Source organism: Loxodonta africana, chromosome 16, assembly GCF_030014295.1.
Source record: "Loxodonta africana isolate mLoxAfr1 chromosome 16, mLoxAfr1.hap2, whole genome shotgun sequence".
In the NCBI taxonomy this organism is placed as follows: domain Eukaryota; kingdom Metazoa; phylum Chordata; class Mammalia; order Proboscidea; family Elephantidae; genus Loxodonta; species Loxodonta africana.
In genome coordinates, this window is record NC_087357.1 from 71,685,062 (window position 1) to 71,708,729 (window position 23,668).

At 40.3% G+C, this 23,668-nt stretch overlaps 1 protein-coding gene across 1 annotated transcript in view; it reads right to left on the bottom strand.

Moving 5' to 3' along the window:
- Positions 1-4,878: 4,878 nt before the first annotated feature.
- The window catches only part of ANXA7 (annexin A7), a 31,754-nt gene continuing 12,964 nt past the window's right edge, over positions 4,879-23,668 (bottom strand). Inside the window, exons 3-13 of the mRNA XM_003408898.3 lie at positions 22,941-23,145; positions 22,077-22,178; positions 21,214-21,278; positions 15,815-15,917; positions 15,336-15,430; positions 12,855-12,968; positions 12,446-12,616; positions 8,022-8,192; positions 7,867-7,942; positions 5,981-6,093; positions 4,879-5,307 (exon numbers count right to left, since the gene is read on the bottom strand). Coding sequence (XP_003408946.1) covers positions 5,185-5,307; positions 5,981-6,093; positions 7,867-7,942; positions 8,022-8,192; positions 12,446-12,616; positions 12,855-12,968; positions 15,336-15,430; positions 15,815-15,917; positions 21,214-21,278; positions 22,077-22,178; positions 22,941-23,145 — 1,338 coding nt within the window. The 3' untranslated portion in view covers positions 4,879-5,184. The remainder of the gene's footprint in view (positions 5,308-5,980; positions 6,094-7,866; positions 7,943-8,021; positions 8,193-12,445; positions 12,617-12,854; positions 12,969-15,335; positions 15,431-15,814; positions 15,918-21,213; positions 21,279-22,076; positions 22,179-22,940; positions 23,146-23,668) is intronic.

The following is a 23,668-nucleotide window of genomic DNA, read 5'->3' on the forward strand; positions in this document are numbered from 1 at the left end:
GCGTGACGTAAGAAGCGGGTTATCGCTACTATCCTTGGACCAAGCTTTTTGGTTAAAGGTAAGGTTCCAGCTTTCCATTTCGCTTTTTTTTTTTTTTTTAATAATTTTTATTGTGCTTTAAGTGAAAGTTTACAAATCAAGTCAGTCTCTCACATATAAACTTATATAAAAAAATACACCTTACTATTTACTCCCACTTACTCTCCCCCTAATGAGTCAGCCTGCTCCCTCCCTCCACTCTCTCCTTTCCTGACCGTTTTGCCAGTTTCTAACCTTCTCTACCCTCCTATCTCCCCTCCAGGCAGGAGATGCCAACACAGTCTCAAGTGTCCGCCTGATTCAAGTAGCTCACGCCTCATCAGCATCTCTCTCCAACCCACTGTCCAGTCCAATCCATGTCATCATGATCAGTTGTCTTCGGAAATGGTTTCTGTCCTGGGCCAACAGAAGGTTTGGGGACCATGACCACCAGGATTCCTCTAGTCTCAGTCAGACCATTAAGTCTGGTCTTTTTATGAGAATTTGGGGTGTGCATCTCACTGTTCTCCTGCTCCCTCAGGGGTTCCCTGTTGTGCTCCCTGTCAGGGCAGTCATCGGTTGTGGCCGGGCACCATCTAGTTCTTCTGGTCTCAGGATGATGTAGGTCTCTGGTTCATGTGGCCTTTTCTGTCTCTTGGGCTCATAATTACCTTGTGACCTTGGTGTTCTTCATTCTCCTTTGATCCAGGTGGGTTGAGACTCATTGATGCATCTTAGATGGCCGCTTGTTAGCTTTTAAGAGCCCAGACACCACACTTTAAAGTGGGATGCATGTTTTCTTAATAGAATTTATTTTGCCAATTGACTTAGATGTCCCCTAAAGCCATAGTCCCCAAATCCCCGCCCCTGCTCTGCTGACCTTCAAAGCATCCAGTTTATTCAGGAAACTTCTTTGGTTTTGGTCCAGTCCAGTTGTGCAGACCTCCCCTGTATTAAGTGTTGTCCTTCCCTTCACCTAAAGTAGTTATCTACTATCTAATCAATAAATAACACTCTCCCATCCTCCCTCCCTCCCCCCCTCATAACCACAAAAGAATGTGTTCTTCTCAGTTTAAACTATTTCTTAAGATCTTATAATAGTAGTCTTATACAATAGTTTTTTTTTTTTTTAATAAGTTATGTAACCTAAGACTCAGTTTTCCTCACTGATAAAATAGGCATGAAATCAGGCCCTACTTTATAGAAACATTATGACTACAAATGAGTTCACTTTTGTAAAGCACCTGGCATGGGGCCTGACACATAGCACCATTCAATAAATGCCAGTTATTATTATTATTGGAAACACTGGTGGCTGAATGGTTAAGAGCTACAGTTGCTAATCAAAAGGCTGGCAGTTCGAATCCACCAGGTGCTCCTTGGGTACCATATGGGGCAGTTCTACCCTGTCCTATATGGTCACTGAGTCCAAATTGACTCTACAGGCAATGGTTGTTACTATTATTAGGAGTAGTCTTTGGAAGAAAACAGATTTGAGCTTAAATTTCAGCTCTTTAGCTACATAGAGTCGCTATGAGTTGGGTTTGGTTTTTTGTTTTTTTTGTTTTTTTTTTGTAGCTACACAACCTTGGCCAAGTTAATTTATTTGGGTCACAATTTTTTCATGAAGATAATAAAACTATGTGTGAAGTCCTTGCTAGTTTTAACTTTTTTTTTATTGTACTTTAGATGAAGGTTTACAGAGCACATTACTTCCTCAAAAAACAATTACTGCACATACTGCTTTGCGATGTTGGTTGACAATCCCCATGACATGCCCCTCTCCCCTTCTCAACCTTGGGTTCCCCCTCACCAGCTTTCTTGTCCCCTCCTGCCTTCTCATCCTTGCCCCTTAGCTGGTGTGCACATTGTCTCATTTTGTTTTATGGGCCTGTCTAATCTTCCACTGAAAGGTGAACCTCAGGAGTGACTTCATTACTGAGTTAAAAGGGTGTCCAGGGGCCGTAATCTCCATGTTTCTCCAGTTTGTTAGGCCAGTAAGTCTGGCGTTTTTTTGTGAGTTAGAATTTTGTTCTACAATTTCCTCCAGCTCTGTCCGAGGCCCTCTATTGTGATCTCTGTCAAAGCAGCCAGTGTTGGTAGCCTGGCACCATCTAGTTGTGCTGGACTCAGTCTGGTGGAGGCTGTAGTAGTTGTCGTCCATCAGTCCTTTGGACTAATCTTTCCCTTGTGTCTTTGGTTTTCTTCATTGTCCCTTGCTCCCAATGGGGTGGGGCCAGTGGAGTATCTTAGATGGCCACTCACAAGCTTTTAAGACCCCAGACACTACTCACCAAAGTAGGACATAGAACATTTCGATTTTGCTTTCTTGACAACTCTTGTCTCCCAATATTCCTCCATAAATAGAATAAAAACCAAAAGGAAATGTATTTTAAAGAAAAAATGGAAGTCTTTATTAAGAAACAGATCATTTAAATCTTTCTCTTTGAAAAAGGAAGATTAGATAATATTATGAAAGTGAGACTGACACACTGCTGGTGAGAGTGCAAAATGGTGTTATTTCTCACCATCAGATTTACACAGTCTAATGGCTCCACAGGGTTTTCAATGGTTAACTTTTTGGAAATAGATCTCTGGGGCTTTCTTCCAAGGTACCTCTGGGTGGACTGGACTAGAACAGCCAACCTTTTGGTTAGCAGCCAAACAGTAACTGTTTACACTACCCAGGGACTCTTTCGTTAGTCATTAACAACAACAAAAAAACCTGTTGCTGTCTAGTCAATTCCAACTCATAGTGACCCAACAGGACAGAGTAGAACTGCCCCATAGAGTTTCCAGGTAGCACCTGGTGGATTCAAACTGCCAACCTTTTGGTTAGCAGCCGTAGCACCAAGGTTTCCATTAGTCATTAGGGAAATGCAATTCAAAACCACAGTGAGATACTACTTTACACCCACTAAGATGGTTATAATAAAAAAGACAATAATAAGTGTTAGTGAGGATGAGGAGAAATTGGAACCCTCATCCATTGCCAATGGGATTGTAAAAATGGTGCAGCCATTTTGGAAAATAGTTTGGTTGTTCCTCAAAAAGTTAAACAGAGTTACCCAGTCTACACCCAAAAGAACTGAAAACGTATGTCCACACAAAAACTTGTACACAAGTGTTCATAGCATTATTCGGAACAGCCAAAAAGTGGAAACAACCCAAATGTCCATCAACAGATGAATGAATAAACAAGATGTGGTATATATACAATGGAATATTGTTCAGCCATAAAAAGGAATAAACCACTGATACATGCTACAACCTCGAAAACATGCTAATTGAAGGAACTCAAATGCAAAGGGCCATATATTGTATGATTCTATTTATAGGTAAAGGCAAATTCATAGAGACTGAAAGTAGATTAATGGTTGCCAGTAAATAATGAATGGTGGCCAGGAACTAGACGGAGAAGGGAATGAGGAGAGACTGCTAACGGGTACGAAGTTTCTTGTTGGGGTGATGAAAGTGTTCAGAAAATGGCCGTGGTGGTAGTTACATAACTTTGTGAATATACTAAATGCCACTAAATTTTACACTTTAGAGAGAGAACTTTACGGTATGTGAATTCTATCTCAATTTTCTAAACAGTTAAAATATATATTGCTCATATTTTTCCTTTTGCCTTATTACCCTATCCCCTCCTCATCTTTACTAAATCACATCATTTTTATTTTTCAAACCCAGATCGAAATTTAACTTTTTGATGAAACTTAAAAAAAATGAATACATCTGTCTAAGCCTGTTATCCTCCCCCCACGTACCTGTGCTACACTTACATATATTGTATCTCTCTAAGGACAAGATTTTTGTTTGTTTGTTTAAGGGCAAGATGGCGCCTTATGCGACTTTTCATACCCCTTAATACTTACACAAAACAAATTTGGTCTGTTGAGTTATAATTGATAGCACTCGGCTGCTAACCAAAAGGTTGGTGGTTCAAACACACCAGCCTCTCTGAGGGAGAAAAATGTGAGTCTGTTTCCGTAAAGATTACGGCCTTGAAGACCCTATGGGGCAGTTCTACTATGCCCTATAGGGTCACTATGAGTCAGAATCAATACAATGGCACTGGGTTCATTTTCCCCTCAGTTTTTAGTACAATCTTTCATCAAATCTTATTATTTGGTTTGTGCCAGGGGACTCTGTGTAAAACAAAACAGATAGGGTTCAAGCAGAATTTACAATCTAACATTTACAATTTCTTTGCATCCTCATTTTTATCTGGAATCCCCACTAGATTATAAACCTCCTTCCTTTGCATTTTGCCTTACTGCCTTGTGTAATGTGCCATATACTCAGTAAATAATTGCTCAGTACTGGGGATAAACCAACAGATTTTGAAGTCACCCTGCTGTATCCTAAGTGATCTCCTGAACGATTTTTCCAAAGAGCTACCATTGAATTCTCCCAAGAAAACGCTTTAAACCTCATTCAGTCACTAGTTGAGCACCTATTATGTCCTTCACTTTCAGGCTCATGGCTAAATTGTGAGTAATTTTGAAATCTTTCATAATTTTTTTATAAAAAATCAAAGACTAATAAAGGTCTTTAAAGAGTTTTAGTAGACATAAAAGTAGTCTATGTATTTTATGCCTATAAATATTTAATCCCTTTTTAAAGTTGCTACAAGTAATACTAATCTATTTTCCATCTGGAAAGTTAAGTGTTTATGAATAAAGAAAATTAATGCAAAATAAGATAGAGATTACTCTTCTAGGTGAAAAAAGCTGAATTCCTGGAAAAGTAACATAGTTTTGACCTACAACCAACTATAACTCCAATGGACCTAGTAAGACTATGAAAGGCAGAGCTCTCAGCAACCTTTTTTCAACTCAATATTATCACACAGAATTAGAGATTGTTGTGATTTTTATTCAATTTGACATCCTGATTAGAATAAGAGCAGTAGGGATTATGCTTTACCAACAATGCGTTACTACACCATTGTGATACGGCTTTACACTGATTGTACACAGAGAAAAAATAACATCAGAATTAAGGCAATAACAACATGTGCAAACCACGCACATTACCCTGACACAGTCCTTCATAAAAAGCTCTTTTGGTTAGGTAATGGTGGATACGGCTACGTGCAGGCCAATCACTGCTTTGAAGGATAAGCTCTGGATAGAAAATCCATTCATTAAAAAACTCCTCTTACTGGCCCACAATGGCCAGAAGAAGCCTCCGGTAATCTCCACTGGTGTCACTGGCAATCGCTGTGCCCAGGGTCTTCTGATACATCTGACAGAACATCTGTTTTATTTGTACAAGATCAATCTGCACAAGAGATGAAGTTTCTGAGGTTAGAAAAAAGTTGCCACAAAGAAAACTGGTATTTATTAAAATTATTCTTTAATAGTGAAAGGGTCCTAATTATAATCAAAGCAGAGAAAAAAAAAATTATAGGTGGCATTCATACCAGTGCTAGCATGCCCCAATGAAGGTCTAGTCCACTGCTCTGCAAAAATATTGGATAAAGATGGTACGAGCTTCACTTACTATTCAAAAAACATTTGAGGCTATTTTTAGGTAAAGAGATAATAGGTAATTTTTTAAAAACTCTTTATAATTAATAATTATAAATTTCAAGTCTTTGATATCCAGCAGGATTAATATGCCTAGGTCTTTTACACAGCTTTTTATATAAGCAAAATGAGTATCAAAAGATAAATGTCTTCCACCTTCCCATAAACCAGTTTTCTCCACAGACCTTCTCAAGTAGGAAAATCTCTTGGTATTTCCTTCACCGAGGCATGGTGGTCTGCTTCACCATGCGGGCCGCGATCACAGCACAGGGAAAGGGAATGCTGTGCTTTATACTATCTCTACCAGCAGGGCCAAAGAGAGCTCCTTCTCAACACCACTCCTCAGGAACTGACAACCACCTGAGGAACGTTTAAGTAATCAACACTGAGAATCGAGTAAAACCAGACCAAAGAGAAAGCCTCACCTCGCTTCGAGTGACCACAATCCTGACCAGGGTAGAGTCATCTGTGCCAGCGCCTTTCATAGAATAGTAGAGCCTCTCAGCAAAGAAGGCAGGGCGGTTCAGGGCACACTGCACTGTAAGTGAGAGCTGTTTCAGACACGGAATCATGACTCGACAGACGAGCCCAAGCTCCAGCTTCATTTATCACTTCTGGCCCATTTCAGTTATTTTCTATGTAATCATGTCAGAAATCTGAGGTGAGTTGGAGATGTTCTCCCCCTTGATTTTTCTCAGCACCCATTCTTCTTTCTAGCTCCATCAGACAAGCTACCCTCAATTCTAGAAGACTGCCTCTGGCCAATTAATCCCATGTTCTCTCCACAACTGCAGTGACTTCTTTACATTACCCCTTAAAGGAGAAAATCTTTAACAACAGTGCCCCTGTAACAGCCTATTTAAAAGGAATATCGACAGAAACCTGAATTCTAGAAGTCAACTATATAATTTGATAAGAGCTGAATATGAGATAAACTCTAAGAGAAAAAGCAGATTTGAGCAAAGGTCTGAGAATGATGCTCAGAAATCTGACACTTTTTGTGTATAGGGAAATTCACTTAGTCAAGTTTCTTCCTTCAGATGGTAGAGATGTACTAATTCTACATTATTACTGTGGTATGATGGATCGCTTCTGTGTGGCCTTTCTAGCCGTGGTCTTTTAACTCCCACCCAAGTGACTGGGCAGGACTGTGTGATAGCGTAACTGTGGCCTATCAAACGGATCGGTCAGTTTTGCTATCCCACTGAGCTGAAAATGAGCCACCCTAGAGGTAGGAAAAAGAAGCTCCCACTACCACCACGGAAGAACAGCCAGCAGTTAGCATGTCCTTTGGACCCAGGATCCCTGTGCTGAGAAGCTCCTGGACCCAGGAGACAGACAGCAAGCTGTAACCCTGAAGACGCCGAGAAGCAGTGGCAGGAGAGACCCGGCAGCAGAAGATGGTGCAGTGGGCTTCCTGGCCCACAGAGAGAGAAAGCTGGGTGCCTATGGCCATTGGCCTAGAACCAGGGAGGGGCACACCTGCAAGCACGGCTGGGAAGAACTCTATCCTTGAGTGCTCCTGAGCCTGAATTGTAACCTGTTACTTCCCTAATAAACCCTATAATCATGAGTATGGTCTGTGAGTTCTGCGTGGCCACTGCAATGAATTATAGAACCCGGCAGAGTGCTGCAGCAGGGACGGTTGGTGTCAGAGTTGGTAAAGATGGTGGGGAGAGGAGGAATGTCTGACCTCCACCTCATAGGAATCAGCCTTGCTTCATTCTCCTTTCCTCTTGTGAAGTTAGAGGAGGTCAGACACTGCCCTCATGCTGTTTTTACAATTACTTTAGCCATAATTACTATCATAGTATTTTAAGACATTCTGTTGCTAATATTACTCTCCTTAGCTCAATATTATCCAGAGAAATGAAATTTCCATTTCATTAGACATCTGAATATCAGGACACCAGAAATTGTTTTATAATTTCAAAAGGCAAAAGAGTTTCACCGGGCTGAGTACTTGACAAGTGTTTTTTGGGCTCAAAGCGACTCTTTGCATGGTGGAGCTTGTAGTCCTGGGGGCTCTTCCATTCATTTCTTAAAGGAAAAGGTACAATCTACACTATATTCTTGCATAGTCCTCAAGGGGGGCATACAAAATTAAGGTCAATTAACCCCAAAATAGCCCTATTTGATCACACCACCAACCATTCATCGGGAATTGCATCTAAAAACACAGAATTAGCTCAACCTCTGCCTAAGAAGATTCCAGGAAAGCTATATTAATTACTATCACTTAATGGGAACAACTATTCAAAAGCCCTACTCATTTAAAAAGAAAATAAAGCAAAACATAAAAGTATCTTACCAATAGCCTTCAAACCACTTTCAACATATCCAGAAAACTCACGGCTAATACTGCTCAGCAAATCTCGATTAGCCATCTGCAATAAAAAATTAAAGGGATTAAAATATTTGCACATCTTAAAACAGGGGCCAAATCTTCAAAACAACAGCTCATACCCTGGAATAAGCCTCTACGGTAGCTTTCAGCTGAGGAAAGCTTCTTGTGGCAAGAATCATGTTAAAGCAAGATTCATCTGTCCCTAGTCTCCCCTCACCAGCTTGATAGAGACGTTGAGCATCTTCCTGAGCCATTTGATGGTTTACATTCTGGTTCTCATCACGATTTCCCTGCAAAAGAGGAAGGTAGGAATTGGAAAAAAACAATAGAAGTTCTATTCTTTTTTAAAGTTTAGAGACTACAAAAAAAAAAAAAAAAAAAATCCAGAGACAACAATAAGCAATAAAAAACTAAAATCCATAAAGTCGATTCCGACTCATAGCAACCCTATAGGATAGAACAGAACTGCTTCCAAGGAGCAGCTGGTGGATTCAAACTGCTGACCTTTTGGTTAGCAGCCAAGCTCTCAACCACTGTGCCACCAGGGCTCCATAAGTAATATAAAAAAAAAAATCACTTTTAAATTTAAAGACATAAATTATTAAAGGTTAAATACATAAAGTCTAACTAGAGCTTTATTACACTGTCATCTTTGGACTTTATGATCCATGCTCATGGTTTAATGAAGTCATGTTAAAGTGAAAAATTTTCAGGGTTTTGAGAACTAAATTAAACCGGAAAAGGTTTCCATTAAAAAACAAAAACAAACCTCTACTAGGGTGCAGTGCAAAGGGTTTCTCTTTATATATGGCCTTTCTGGCCCTGGGGATGACGTGCTGGCTACAATCTTGTAAAGAGATTGGACAGTTTACTATGCAAATAAGGTACACAAAACCCATGCAGGATTGGACACTAACTATGCAAATTAGGTGACTGTGGTTCACCAAGGAAATTGGTCAATTTGTGGTCTTGGTGGGAGAAGTAGGCTTATAAAAGGGCTAATCCCACAGAGGTTTTGGGCGGGGCGGGGCGGGGCGGGGGGGAACCTCACTATCATCAAGAAGAGCCAGGATCAGAGCATGTCCTTTGGGCCTGGAGTCCCAGTGCTAAGAACCTCCTAGACCTAGGAGACAGCACAAGACGACACAAGATGGTACGAGTGGCGAGAACCAGGAGACCAGCATGACACGGCTGCTGTGGGCTCATCGACCTGTGGGGCAAGAGAGCTAGAGCTGAGTGCCTTTAGCCAGGAGGGCTTGCTTGTGAAGTGGGGTGCCTCTGGGCACTTGATGGCGGAGCGAAAAGAGCTGTAACATTTGCCTGAGCAGTGTCTGGTGACAGAGGCTGAAAAGAAGCTGAGTTGTCTTGGTTGGAAGTTGTCTTGATTGCTGAACTGTATCCTGTATCTTGTTACTTCCAGGTTGATCCTGATCCTGGATTATAACCTGTTACTTCCCTAATAAACCCATAACTGTGAGTATGGTCTGTGAGTTCTGTGAGGCCACTGCAATGAATTATCGAACCCAGAAGAAAAGTAGAGAGTGCCTTGGGGAGGACGGCTGGTGTCAGAATTGGTAAAAAGGTTGGAGAATGGACCTCTACCTCACAGGAATCTGCTTTGAGCTGATCTTGATTCTCTTCCCTCCTCTTGAAGTTTGACAAGGTCTGATGCTACATCATAGAGGATATAAACTACTAAAATGAAGAATTCTCCTTGTTGTTAGCCGCTGCTGACTCGGTGACTGACTCATGGCAACTCCGTGCATAACAGAATCGGATGGTCCTGGTCCGTAGGGTTTCACTGGCTGATTTTCGTAAATAACTAGGTCTTTCTTCCTAGTCCTCTTGGCCTGCAGCTCTGCTGAAACCTGTTCATCATCACAGCAACACAAGCGTCCACTGACAGATGGGTGGTGGCTGCACGTGAGGTGCGCTGGCTGGGAATCAAACTGATCTCCCACATGGAAGGGGAGAATTCTAACCACTAAGCCACCGGTGCCCCCCTATAACACTCCTTACCTGGGATTTAAGGTCAATACGCTTTGTACTGAGTTCCATTTTGTATTCATTTATGCAACTAAAAGGTGTTCAGCACTTACTTGTGCCAGACACCATGCTAGGTGGTGGGGACACAGAGACAAGGTCTCTGACATCAAGGAATTTAAGTCTAGGGAGGGAGGATGTAATATGGGGCTTCACTGAACTTCCTTTTCTTTGTCCAAGTATAATCTTAGTATCTAAGCAAAAAAAATGACACATGAGCTTTTTAGAAGAAGCTATAAATAACTCAAGTTTCGCTAGACTGTGCCAATTTGCATATCAAAATCTTTCCTGGGAGAGAAGGAAGGAGGGAGGGAGGAAGCCATAGGCCTAAACAAGAGTTTAAGCTTAGATGATGGCTTAGTTATCCAGTGCTCCTATAACAGAAATACCACACGTGGATGGCTTTAACAAAGAGAAATTCATTCTCTCACAGTCTAGGAAGCTGGAAGTCCCAATTCAGGGTGCCACCTCCAGGGGAAGGCTTTATCTCTCTGTTGGCTCTGGGAGAAGGTCCTTGTCATCAATCTTCCCCAGTCGAAGAGCTTCTCAGGGAAGGAACCCCAGATCCAAAGGATGAGCTATTCTCCTGGCTGTTATTTCTTGGCGGTATGCGGTCCCCATGTCTCTCTGCCCACTTCTCTTTTTTATATCTCAAAAGAGACTGGATTAAAACACAACCTAATCTTGTAGACTGAGTCCTGCCTCATTAACATAACTCCTGATAATCCCACCTCATTAACATCATAAAGGTAGGATATACAACACATAGGAAAATCGCATCAGATAACAAAATCATAAAACAGTGGACAATCACACAATACTGGGAATAGTGGACTAGCCAAGTTGACACACATTTTTGGGGGACACAATTCAATTTTATAGCAGTCAGTTGAATTCTCTCAAAAATGGAAACAAAAGCCTAAACAAAGAAAAAGTTGCCCCCTAGAGTCTCAGTGCTATGTCTGAGGAACAAAGTGGAGAGGTGTTCCTTGAAGGTAGGGAACTGTCTTCTGAAGTAAAGAACACTAGGCACAAGGTACAGCCATTTTATAAATGGGTGACTGAGTACAGCACAGGAAAAGGTACTCAGGAAAAACTTCCCAGACTATTGCCTTTAGGTTCAAACACATCATAGAGTCCCATTTTCCTAGAAGGCCACCGCTCTGCTCACTCCCTGGAAGAGGTCCCTTTGCTTCTTAAACTGGCCAGGCTTTGAACCCTGAATAAAGAAAACTCAGCACCCTGTGTGAGGTTTTAAAAATCATCTTTGAGCATTAAATCTCTGTTCCTGCTTTTTTCTTCTTCTGGTTCTTCTTTTCTAATCTTAACTGACTCCTCTCCTATTGCTCTGTTGTAGGTAAATTTAATTTCCTTCAGCCCACTTGCTTACTTTTATCACTTTCACATCCACATACTTCCCCACACTATTCTTTCTGCAACTACTTCCCTTTACTTTTTTAAAATAATTTATTATAGTTGTTGAGAATATACATAGAAAAACATACACCAATTCAAGTTTCTACATGTACAGTTCAGTGATATTGATTACATTCTTCGAGTTGTGCAGACATTCTCAGCCTCCTTTTGAGTTGTTCCTCCCCTATTGACATGAACTCACTGGCCACTAAGGTTTCCATCTAATTTTTTGAGTTGCTGTTGTCGATTTGATCCCAGATAGATAGCTCTTAAAAGAGCATAATGCTCAAGGCAGACACTCTTTTCTAGTTAAGCTAAACTACTGCTTGCTTTTAAGAAGACTTCAGGGATATTTCTGGTTTAAGGTTAAAAATTATCTCAGGGCAACAGTTTCGGGGCTCCCTTCACTCTTAAGAGCCCTTCCTCTACTCCGAGATTCCTCAAGACTGACCAGGCTTGTGTACTATCAGAACAGCTAGTAACTCCTGATAGTGAATCAGCATTCTAGTCTTTTGCATCAGCTCTTTCAAAAAATACTCATTATCATCTCATTCCAAGTGTGTTTCTAATATGGCTTCACATACCCTATTTGGAGTACCCCCCTACCACTTCTCCAGCACATCTGGGGATCAGAATAAGGAAGGTGCTAACCCAACATCACTATAAACCCTGAAACATTTTTTGGCATTTCTGGTTCTCCTCACACAGCTCTCACCTTCCCTAGCACTTCCATGGCAGTCCAGCATATCCTCAGTGGGTGGGCAAACTCACCTGGCAGTACTAAGTCTAATGAGAAGCTTAAAAGTACAGATTCATCGCCATTTAGCCACAGAGCCTCGACTTGATTTCTGATTCCATACAACCTTAAGAAGTTAATTTCTGGTTCTTTATGAAAGCCGGATCTGCAGAAATAAACTCAATAATGACTATAAAGGACTCTCTATTTCAGATTCTGTGTTGTTACTCTTAGAGACAGCAAGATTCCAAGGGAGCTAAATAGTAAAAGGACTAAAGAATGCTCACTGGCAATACGGAGTAAAGAATGTTCCCTCCGCCAAGACATAAACATGCATGCTATACTCACCTGGCACATGGATACAAGTAAACGTTCAAAATGCCCTGATGTATCTGACCTAATGTCCTTTTCAAGGTCTCGTCCAAATTCTGATCCATAACATCTGACAATTTCTCGGATTTCCTGATTTGTTCTTGTGCACAAAATCTCAATCAGTACCCGTTCCTGAGTTCCTGCTCCCTACAGGAAATTAAGGATGGAAGAATTATACATAAGAAAAGCAAAACCTCTGAAACTAATTAAATCTTACATTCCATCAAATATTTCTTTGGTCTCCAGAACCAAAAAGCTCTATATATCCAGATGATATGAAATAAGGCATTGATTTAACTATCACTGTAAGTTCAAAACAGCCATAATTTGTAGAGTTTTACATGTGAAATTGGATAAAACAGTCAAAGTAAATGATGTATAGTACCTTCATTGCATTCCGTAAGCTCCAGGCATCATAATACGTGCTTGGCATGAACAGGGCAAGGATCAGTTCTTCCATGTTTCCACTTAACTCTGATTTGAGATCTTTGATTAAATCCTGTTTAATTACAAATAAGTATATTTGCCTATCAAATTTTGTTGCTTAAAAATTTTTTTTGTTGTTTAAATATTTTAAGGAAAAATGGAATTGCTATATGAAAACCTAAACTGGAAACTTACATGCTCAGAAACAAGTAAATATGTATATTTAAATAAGGAGATATATTTTACTCACTCTATCAATAAACACTTAATAAATTCTTACTGTAGTTCTACCTCTGTACAGGTACGAAGACAAGAGACACATGAAACAAAGAATAATTCAAAGCACCAAAATGATAAATGGATATTTACTTAATACATACAATTGTTTTACGTTCTATGAGGTTGAATAAACCAGCATCGTCTTATTGAAAAGATAAACATCTAAAAAGAGATTATATAAAGCAACCTGTATAATAGCACCAGATAAGCAGCACAGAAATAAAGCTGAAACAGAAAAAGCTTAGAGGGGGCTAAAGAGCTCACAGAAACTTTGAGTCCAGGTCTTGAAGAGTATATAAAAACTCACAGGCAGAAAAGCGGAAGAAAGGTATTTTAGACAAGAAGCAAAAATACAAATAAGGAACAGAGAAGGGGTTCCCAGTCTTAGCCATTGCATTAAAATCATCTGTGGAGCTTTTTAAAAAATATCAACACCCAAAACTAAGACTCAGAGATTCTGTGTGCATGTTTTTAAATATCACAGAAGACTCTGATGCTCACCTAGGGTTGAGAACCACTAGTTCAGCAAAGCTTGTTCATTGGGAACAACAAGAAGACCAATTTTGTTGGGGTCGGGGGGAGGTTTATCTAAATTAGTAAGATAAAGTTGTAAGTATATGCTTGGGTTATTACCTTGGATGTTAAGCTTAAGAAACAAGACTTGCTGGAAGGAACCACTGAAAACTTTTATACAAGAAAATGGCATTAATGTAGCAATAATACACTGGATGGTCTACGATGCCAAAGAGGCTACAGAGGAGAACTTAGAGGCTATTAGAATATTTAGATAAGAATAAAGACCTAGACTTGAGCAATGGAAACTGGGGCAAAAAGGAGATAAAAGACAACTTTAAAGAGTAATTTTACAGATTAGGTCAACAAACATAGTAAATAACTGGCTGCTAGGACAAGGCGGTGCCTGGCATCAATAGGCGCTGAATAAATATTGACTGACTGACTGACTGATAAGGAAGTGGAACCAAAGATGACTCCACAGCAGACTAGAAGAACAGTATTTTACTGATTAATGGGAAGTCAAGAGAAGAGTGGCTGGGGGAAAGGAAAGTAGGCTGTGAATTTAGTTTTCATTCTAAAGCAATACATGAGAAAATTCAAGATTGTCAATTAAAAATTGACAATACTGAAAAATCCCTTTCTGAGAGAAGTGAGTCTAGGGTTTGTGTGGCATAAGCAACCCTAAGACTAAACGAGTGGATCTGGGCTGGGCAGAGGCAAAGGCCGAGCCTCGACCCCCATTCTGAGAAACATTTACTGGATCCAGAGGACATCTGGGAATTACATGGCAAACCAATGCTGCCCAGAATTTCCCTTTATATTTGAGAAGAAATGGTACTTCTTAGCCATAAATCTTGCTGAATTTATACACTGATTTATTCAACAAATTTTTTTTAGTGGCTACTTGTTCCTGTTCCTGCACTTGGTGCTATAAACACGAAGATGACTATAACACAGTTTGCCCTCGCAGAGCTCACAGTTTTGAGAGGCAGGCGGTGAGTGAGGTTAGTGTTGCCAGAGGTTTTTACAAAGTGCTATGGGATCAGTGGAAGCAACAGCTAAATTCTGCCCAGAGCATTGTAAGAAACTTCAGAGAACAGCTGATATTTAAGCTGAATCTTGAAGCAATCTGCCAAGCAGATAAAGAAGAGGAGGTATTCTAGGCCACAAGAATGACATATACAAAGCACAGAGGTATGGAAGACCACAGCATATGTAAGGAATGGCGAAGTCCCGCATAACGGTACTTCAGAATATATGTAGAGGGAGGGAGACAAGGGGAAGGTGATGGCTGAGGCCCAGGAACAAGCAGAGGCTGTATTATGAAAGCTCTGAATCCCACTGTAAGGAGAATGCTGGGAATCAATGATGAATATCAAGCTCTTGATCAAGATCATAATAATAGTCTACCTTCTACTGAATATCTGTCACAAACAAGATGCCAAGTATGACTGTGAGATCAAGGACTACTCTAGAATTAAGGCTTTTAAAAGAAAAAAAGTAAATACATTGCTCGTGAGGTCTCTGAAGTCTAGCTGTCACTACTTTGTACCACAGGTACACAGACAGTATCTAGTCTGACATGAATGTGGAGTTCACGGGTCACTGTTCATGCTCACTCCAGAAAAGAAAAAACAAAACATACCTTGCCATACATGGTCTTAAAAGCTGCTTTAATTTGCTGCCTTTGATCATTGGAACGGCTGGCCACAACATCGATGATTGCCTGCTCGTCTGTCCCTGGAAGAGCCACACATGTTTAAGTAAGGACGGAATCTGCTGGGTGCTCCTTCAGCGATTTCTTAGAATGCCTGTAAGTCAGTATGTGCCATATCCAATTGAGGTATTCGCACACAGGCTGACAAACTAGTTTATGACATAAGATTTATCTTTACATTAGAATCAAACCAGGAAAACCAAAGCCACTGCCGCCAAGTCGATTCTCACTCACAGTGACCCCATAGGACAGAGTAGAACTGCCTATGGGGCTTCCAAGGAGCACCTGGTGGATTTGAATTGTTGACCTTTTGGTTAGCAGCCATAGCTCTTAACCACTATGCCACCAGGGTTTCTACATTAGAATCAGTTACTTTAAAGTTATTAGACAAAAATCTGTATTCTTACCAAAACCCTTCATTGCTTTTCGGAGAATTTCTGCATCTCTCATAGCATCAAAGTTGGAAGCCGGCTGGATTGTTCCTTGAGTGCCTTGAGTCATCGCAGCAGGCTGAAACACGAGGCATAAAATTAAAGTCAGGATTCTCTGCTGACAAGAAGTCAATTTAAGGCTTCCTGAGACATCCCTCTTAGGCAAGGAGGCCAGTGTTTGGGCTTTAGAGTAAGGATATGAAAATTTTATTGTTGTTAGCAGCCACTGAATTGGCCCCCAACTCATGATGACCCCATGTATGATGGGAATTCACCGTTGTGATCCACAGGGTTTCATTGGCCAATTTTTGGAAGTAAATCACGAGGTCTTTCTTCCTAGTCTGTCTTAGTCTGGAAACTCTGCTGAAACCTGTTCAGCATCAACAAACCTCCACTCACTGGGGTGTGAGATACACTGGCTGTGAATCGGACCCAGGTCTCCCACAGAGGTGAGAATTCCACCACTGCACCACCACAGCCTCAGAGCATTTTATTACCCATTGTCCTCGAGTCGATCTCGACTCATAATAGGGCCCATTCTGGAACAGTCAGGAAAGACCTATCCTCCTTCAGGACAGATTTCTCTCCTGCCAACAGATAGCCAGGCACCAAACTTTAAGGGGAGAAGATAGTCAAGCTTCTGAAATTAAAGTAAAAATCTTCTTGTGCCTTGGTTTCCTTTTTGGTAGAACAGGGGAAAGGAGATTGATCCCTGGATAGTATGAGATGAGTGGCCGTGTTAGATTTAAAGACAGATTATAATAATGGCTTAGTGATGCAGAACGTGAGCTGCTCAACTACGTTTCGGTCAAGCAATATAATCTTGGTAATATCTCTTCACTTCCTATATAGGGCCCTGATTATTAGACACAAAATAAAACATTTTATAAATAAGGGAAGTGCAAAATAAAATGATGATTGACAATTCTGGGAGGTACAACATTCTTCATCTATTTTATAAGGAAACAAACCAGAAAACAAGACAGGGACTGTATTTTTAAAATACAAATCTATGTGGAAACAAAATTGCTATTTGGCAAATACAGTAGTAATTGTTTCAGGCAAGAATCATAAATGGATGCTAAAATTAGAGGGCAAAAGTATGAGGAGAAACTAGATATCCGCAGGGTTTGTAACTTTATAGTGGATGACAAACACCACCTTAACCAAGAGCTCAAAATCAATTATCCCCAGTAATAGAATAAACTGATGATAAGTCGTTCCTGATACGATGCACTGGGACACAGCATCATTTCTGTGGTATTCTTGCCAAAAAGGTGAATCTGAATTTAATCATGAGGTAACATCAGACAAACCCGAGTTCAGGGATATTCTACAATGTAATTGGTAGTACTCTTCTGAAGTGTCAACGTTCTGAATGACAAAGACCGAGGAGTTGTCTCAGGTGACAGGAGACTTAAGAGACACGACTACAAATGCAACCTTTGATCCTTGGATTGGATTCTGAGCCAGAAGGAGGACATTAGTGGGACGACTGGTGAAATCTGAATAAGGTCTGTACACTGGTTAACAGTATTTTATCACTGTTAATTCCTGATTTTGATAATTGTATGTCTTTATGTCAGGGGTCAACATTTGAGGAATCTGAATGAAGCATATACATGAATTTTTCGTACTATTTTTGCAACTTTTTCTTAAGTTTGAAATTGTTTCAAAATTAAAAGTTAAAAAATTTTAACTATTTTCAGTTAAAAGCTATGCAACGATGCCACGGTTCTCTTAAAATATTCAAGCCAGGGCTTAGAAGAATGAGACGTTATCCCACCACTTTTTTTTTTTTAATAATGTATTTTACTTTATTACGTATATCCAAGATACCATCATTTCTACATGTAATCAGTATTATTTCAAAGTATAAAATTATTCAGTTGCTGTTTAGGTCACTGAAACTATTTAAAGTTATACCCACTGAATATAGCAATATGCAAGTACTTGTGGCAGGGTAAAGTAACTAGAGGGACAAAAGGAAAAGACATCTTTCAGCAGCTTTTCAAGAAAATATTTTTATGGTCAATAATCCCCCCTCCCCAATACGTACTCTTACCCTAACCTTAGTTTCTACCAATAATGCTTAACAAACATCTTCCACCAGTTTCTGAGCCAGAAATATAAGCAGAATTATAACTAGGAACAGTCATACAGTGGTTTTTAAGAAAAAATTAAAATTACTCCCCTTGTAGGAAATACTCAGGTATATATATATTTTTTCTGGAGCCCTGGTAGTACAATAGTTAATGCACTTGGCTCCTAACCAAAAGGTCTGCGGTTCGAACCCACCAGTGGCTCCACCAGAGAAAAGACCTGGCGATCTGCTCCTGTAAAGTTTACAGCATAGATAACAAAGTTTATTAAGAAAATGTTCTGCATCCTACTTTGGTGAGTGGCGTCTGGGGTCTTAAAAACTTGCAAGTGGCCATCTAAGATACATCAGTTGATCCCAACCCACCTGGAGCAAAGGAGAATGAAGAATACCAAAGACACAAGGAAAATATTAGCCCAAGAGACAGAAAGGGCCACATAAACCAGAGACTCCATCAGCCTGAGACCAGAAGAACTAGATGGCACCTAGCTACCACCAATGACCACTCTGACAGGGAACACAAAAGGGAGTCCCTGACGGAGCAGGAGAAAAGTCGGGTACAGAACTCAAACTCACGTAACAAAACCAGACTTAATGGTCTGACTGAGACTAGAGGAACCCTGGAAGATATGGCCCCAGACTCTCTGTTAACCCAGAACTAAAACCATTCCCCCCAAAGGCAACTCTTCAGAAAAAGGTTAGACTGGGGTATAAAACATAAAATGATACTCATGAAGAGTATGCTTCTTAGTTCAAGCAGATACATGAGACTAAATGGGCAGATCCTGACCAGAGGCAAGATGAGAAGGCAAAAGGGACAGGAGCTGATTGAAGGAACACAGGAAACCTGGGGTAGAAAGGAGGAGTGTGCCGTCACATTATAGGAGAGCAACTAGGGTAATGTAACAATGTGTGTACAAATTTTTGTATGAGAAACTAACTTGAGCTATAAACTTTCACTTAAAGCACATTAAAAAAAAAAAAAGATTACAGCCTAGGAAACCTTATGGGGTAGTTCTACTCTGTCATATAAGTTCGCTATGAGTCGGAATTGACTCCACAGCACACAACAACAACATATATATTTTTCAACATATGAGCCTTAAAGTATCAAGAAACCAAGAAAGTTTCCTTTGCTGTAACCAGACATTAAATCTTAAGCAGGGCAGAGCTTGGTTTATAACACACTGAACTAGAGAGCAAGTGAAACTAACTCATCATGTACTGTTTCATGATTCTCATTTTTTTGTCATCTTCTTTCTTAAAAAAAAAAAATCCATTTTTCATCTATGGGGAAAACGTGATTTACTGTCTGTTGGGTGTCTAGTTGAAAGTGAATCTTCCAAATCACCACACCATCCAGGACTTATAATGAAGGCAAAGAAGTCAGGGCTCTTGTTCATGAGGTCAGAACTCTAACTGGGGGGATTTCTCAAGACAGCAAAGTCCCATTCTATCCTGCCACCAGAAGTTCCACCCTTTGATTCCCATTCGATGCCAACTTTCCTGCTAAAAACACTGTGCTAGAATTAAGAGATCTGAATCAATTAAGAGAGGTTACCTAGCCCAGCTGCCCACCTAAGACAGGAATTTTCTTCACACACACACACACAATCAACCAACCGCTACCTGAGGACTTTCAGTTACGAGGAGCTCATCCCTCACTAAGTAGCCTATTCCACTTCCATCTAAAAGCCCTTCCAAAATCTACTGTTCTGTTAACTTCCACTGTTGGTTTTAATTCTATCTTAAAATGGTAACTGTTATACAAAATAAGTTACATATATATGTATTTTACTTTCAGTGTGCTATGTTTAAAAATCTTCTATATTGAGCCATAAAATGATGTCTCTAAATTAAATTATATGCATGCTCAAACTATTCTCACACCAAAAATGATTCAAATGGCCACAGATTTACAATATCATTAACTTTAACAATAAAAAAAGGATTGAAAACAATTTACTATGTGCTTTGCAGGAATATCACTTACTGCACTGGAAAAGCAGAGCAGCATCATGTAACAGAGACCACTGGTCATGGAGTCAGGGAGGTAGGAGCTAATCTCCACTTTGTCTTTCACTAGCTGTATGACCTTGGACAAGTTTCTTAACCGCTCTGGAGCTCAAATTCCTCAAACGAGGAGAGTAAGCCAAAAACAATTGCTGCTACTATTATAATCCTTATCCTTCCCAAGCCCAAAACATGCCTGAAAATGCCAAATCATCATTAATATACAGTATGGAAACCAATGAGAAAATCAGGACAAAGGTAAGCATAAGAGTGTACTGTTTATATTCCTAGTAATTTGCACAAGACAAAATAGAATTAACGAAGCAATTAAAGAATGAAATTTAGTGTTAAAAAAAGGTGCTGTACAGAGATGAGACAAAGATTTAATATACGGGGAACCATCTGGGGCTACTGAGAAATCAGTTCAATGGACACTAATTGGCCACCATGTTTAAAGCCCATAGGCACTAAAACCAATAAACCCACTGCTGTCAAGTCAATTCCAACTCATAGCGACCCTATAGGACAGAACAGAACTGCCCTATAGGGTTTCTGAGGCTGTAAATCTTTACAGGAGCATACTGCCAGATCTTTCTCCCATGGAGCGGCGGTACGAACTGCTGACCTTTCGGTTGGCAGCCGAGCTCTTTAACCACTGCACCACCAGGCTCCTTTATCAGGCACTACAGGGACATAAATATAAAAGAGATATAGTTGAGCCCTCTAGGAAACGGTGAGAGACAAGTACATGAGAAATCAGAAACAAATGAAGGTACATACAGGGAACCTAGTGATTAGTGAACATTAGAAAACCTTACTCACTTCACTGCTATAATCCCAAGAAACAGGAGAGAAAACAGGATAGGAAGGAAAGGATTCTGTATTGATCTGAAAGAAGAGTGCAAAGTTATGAAGGTAAAAATGGACGAGAAAACCACCCTTCATAAAATACTGCTAGAAATATCAACCACACAGTCACCCAAGTTTATAGTCCTAATTGCCAGGGGGGATGAGAAAGAGAAAAAAGAACTAAAACCAATGCCAAGAGCCCAGGTGAATCTATGAAAAAGTTACCAGCATCATTACCTGTGAGGACCTGCTACTTAAAGCAGATGGACCAAACAGAGCATGGAGTCTATCAGAAGCAGAGATTAAATTCTTAAGCTATTGTGACAGACCATCTCCTCTACTTCATGGGTACCTCCAGCGTCAGCATTATCCAGTTACCCAGGCTACACTTACAAGGTGAGAGAAAAAATACCTGAGTGGGGAAAGGAGCTTGTCCTCCAGGATACTGAGGAGGCATCTGTCCTCCAGGAAAGCCACCTACATGTTTAAAAAAAAAAAAAAAAAATCACACAGGTCTTACATAATTTTTAAAACAGCATTGATTATTATGAATATGGGAACATATGACAACATTCACACTATGTTATTCCCTAGGATAATTTTTTAATGTAATTTTATAATTTACTGAATCTAAAACCAATTTAGTCAGAAGACCATGCTCGTAATACTCCATGTCCTATGTGAAGATCCTAACAAATAACACTTTTTTTCGACACCTGAAGCAGATTAAATTCTGATTCCCTGTGTTAAAGATGTCAGGACAGAGTCCTGGGGATTGTTTTACTGGTGGTGTAGGAGTGGGGAGAGACATCACAGATGGTTTTGCTTTTGGTTTGGGGGTGGATTTTTTTTAATAGGAAGAAGTGAGTCCTTATCTCCATCTTTCTGCGTAAGCCTACCATCAAATTAATACATTTTACAAAACCATATATTTGAAATTTTTTATAGTAGTACTTAGTAAGGAGCCCCTGGGTGGCGCAAATCATTAAGCGCTCGACTACTAGCTCAAAGGTTGGCAGTTTGAACCCGCCCACAGTACCTCAGGCCTTGTGATCTGCTTCCAAAAGGTCACAGCCTTCAAAACCCTATGGAGCAGTTCTATTCTGCATACATGGGGTCGCTACCAGCTGGAATCAGCTTAACAGCAACCAACAACAACAATAGTACTTAGTATAAATGTTTACTAGAGACTCCCAAATACAAACTAAGTTCACTCAGTGACAACTGAAAAATTCAAAATATGGTATTGTGTTTCTCTGGATAGCTAGTACCTACCTGGCATTGGAACCTGTGCCGGGCTACCTCCATAAGACTGTGATGGTGGCTGTGGATAGCCAGAAAAGCCTGCTCCACCTGGTGGGGCTCCAAATCCTTGGCCTGGCGGAACCAGAGAGAAAGAATGGTTAAATAAACTTTAGTGACAGTTCTTGAGATTTCAGAGAAAACTTTAAGAAAATATTTACTATTAACAGGAAAAAAAAATCTTAGTAATGCTATGGAAACCCTGGTGGTGTAGTGGTTAAGTGCTATGGTTGCTAACCAAAAGGTCTGCAGTTCGAATCCACCAGGTGCTCCTTAGAAACTCTATGGGGCAGGTCTACTCTGTCCTATAGGGTCGCTGAGTCGGAATCGACTCGACGGCAGTGGGTTTGGTAGTAATGCTATGGTAACAGTAGTCTAAATTCAACTTCTCACCAATTCCTCCCGTAAAAAAATTTTTTTCTTTTTACTTTATTCATCTTCCTTACTAACTTACAACACAAAATCAGTAAGTTCTTTTTACCTTTGGACAAAGCTGTCCTAAAGGTCATAGTCATACTAACTAGATACTGACATATCTTAATCAGTTCTTAGGATTACAAATAATCAAGCCAAGTATTATATACTGATTCTTTATTACCGTGAGATTAATTCCAAACCCCTTCACCACAGATTTTTTGACACTGCTCTCAGCTTTTCGTGTTCCTGGAGAATCTTTCTCTCTAAATCCCAGCAGGGTCACTACTGTCAAAGGTAGAGAATAAGCTAAGGGCAACTGTGACTTCATACACAACAAGCAGGAATGAAAAGGATAAAGTGGAGAAGAGAAAAGTGCTACAGCAACACCTGTCGTCATTGATTCTGAGTCCCAGAACTCACCTCCAGGATAGGATGGGGCTCCTCCTGGCTGGGGGGCACCAGGATAACCTCCAGGAGCTGGATAACCTCCAGGGGCAGGGTAGCCTCCAGCTCCTGGGTAGCCACCACTTGGTGCTGGTGGGTAGGCACCTCCTCCCATTGGAGGAAAGCCGCTAGGATAAGGATACTGACCCGGAGGGGGAAATGAGGACTCCTGACCTGCAGGCTGAAAATCAGAAAAATTTTCAAATGAATGTGATCATAGAGAAATATGACCTATAGAGAGAAATATGACCTATCTTAAAAAAATGAACACAGAAATATAACTGTTTATCACTGTTTATCAGTATACTAGTTTGTCAGGACACTTGTTTGACAGAACGTGGTTAAAATTAATTCTACCTGGTCAGGCAAAAGGCCTCAGTTTCTCTATTTGGGAGTAAGAACCAAGTTTCTTCCAAACGTCAAGGCTTCAAGACAACAAACTAAGCGCATTAGTTCCTTTATTCTCCTGGCATCTGGAAGTATGAAAAAGATCTTCCTCTCTACCCTAAAGAGAGGAATTCATAGCTCTCTTGCAACACACCTGGAATTGCAGCATAGTAGGAAAAAAAAAAAAAAAAGCAAATACTGAATGTGACATTTTGGGCAACTTACTATTTCTGGACCTCAGCTCAGACCTGATAATGTCTAAATGCAGCAACACTTGCTATGTGTTCACTAAACACTTTCTGCCCTGGGCACAAAGC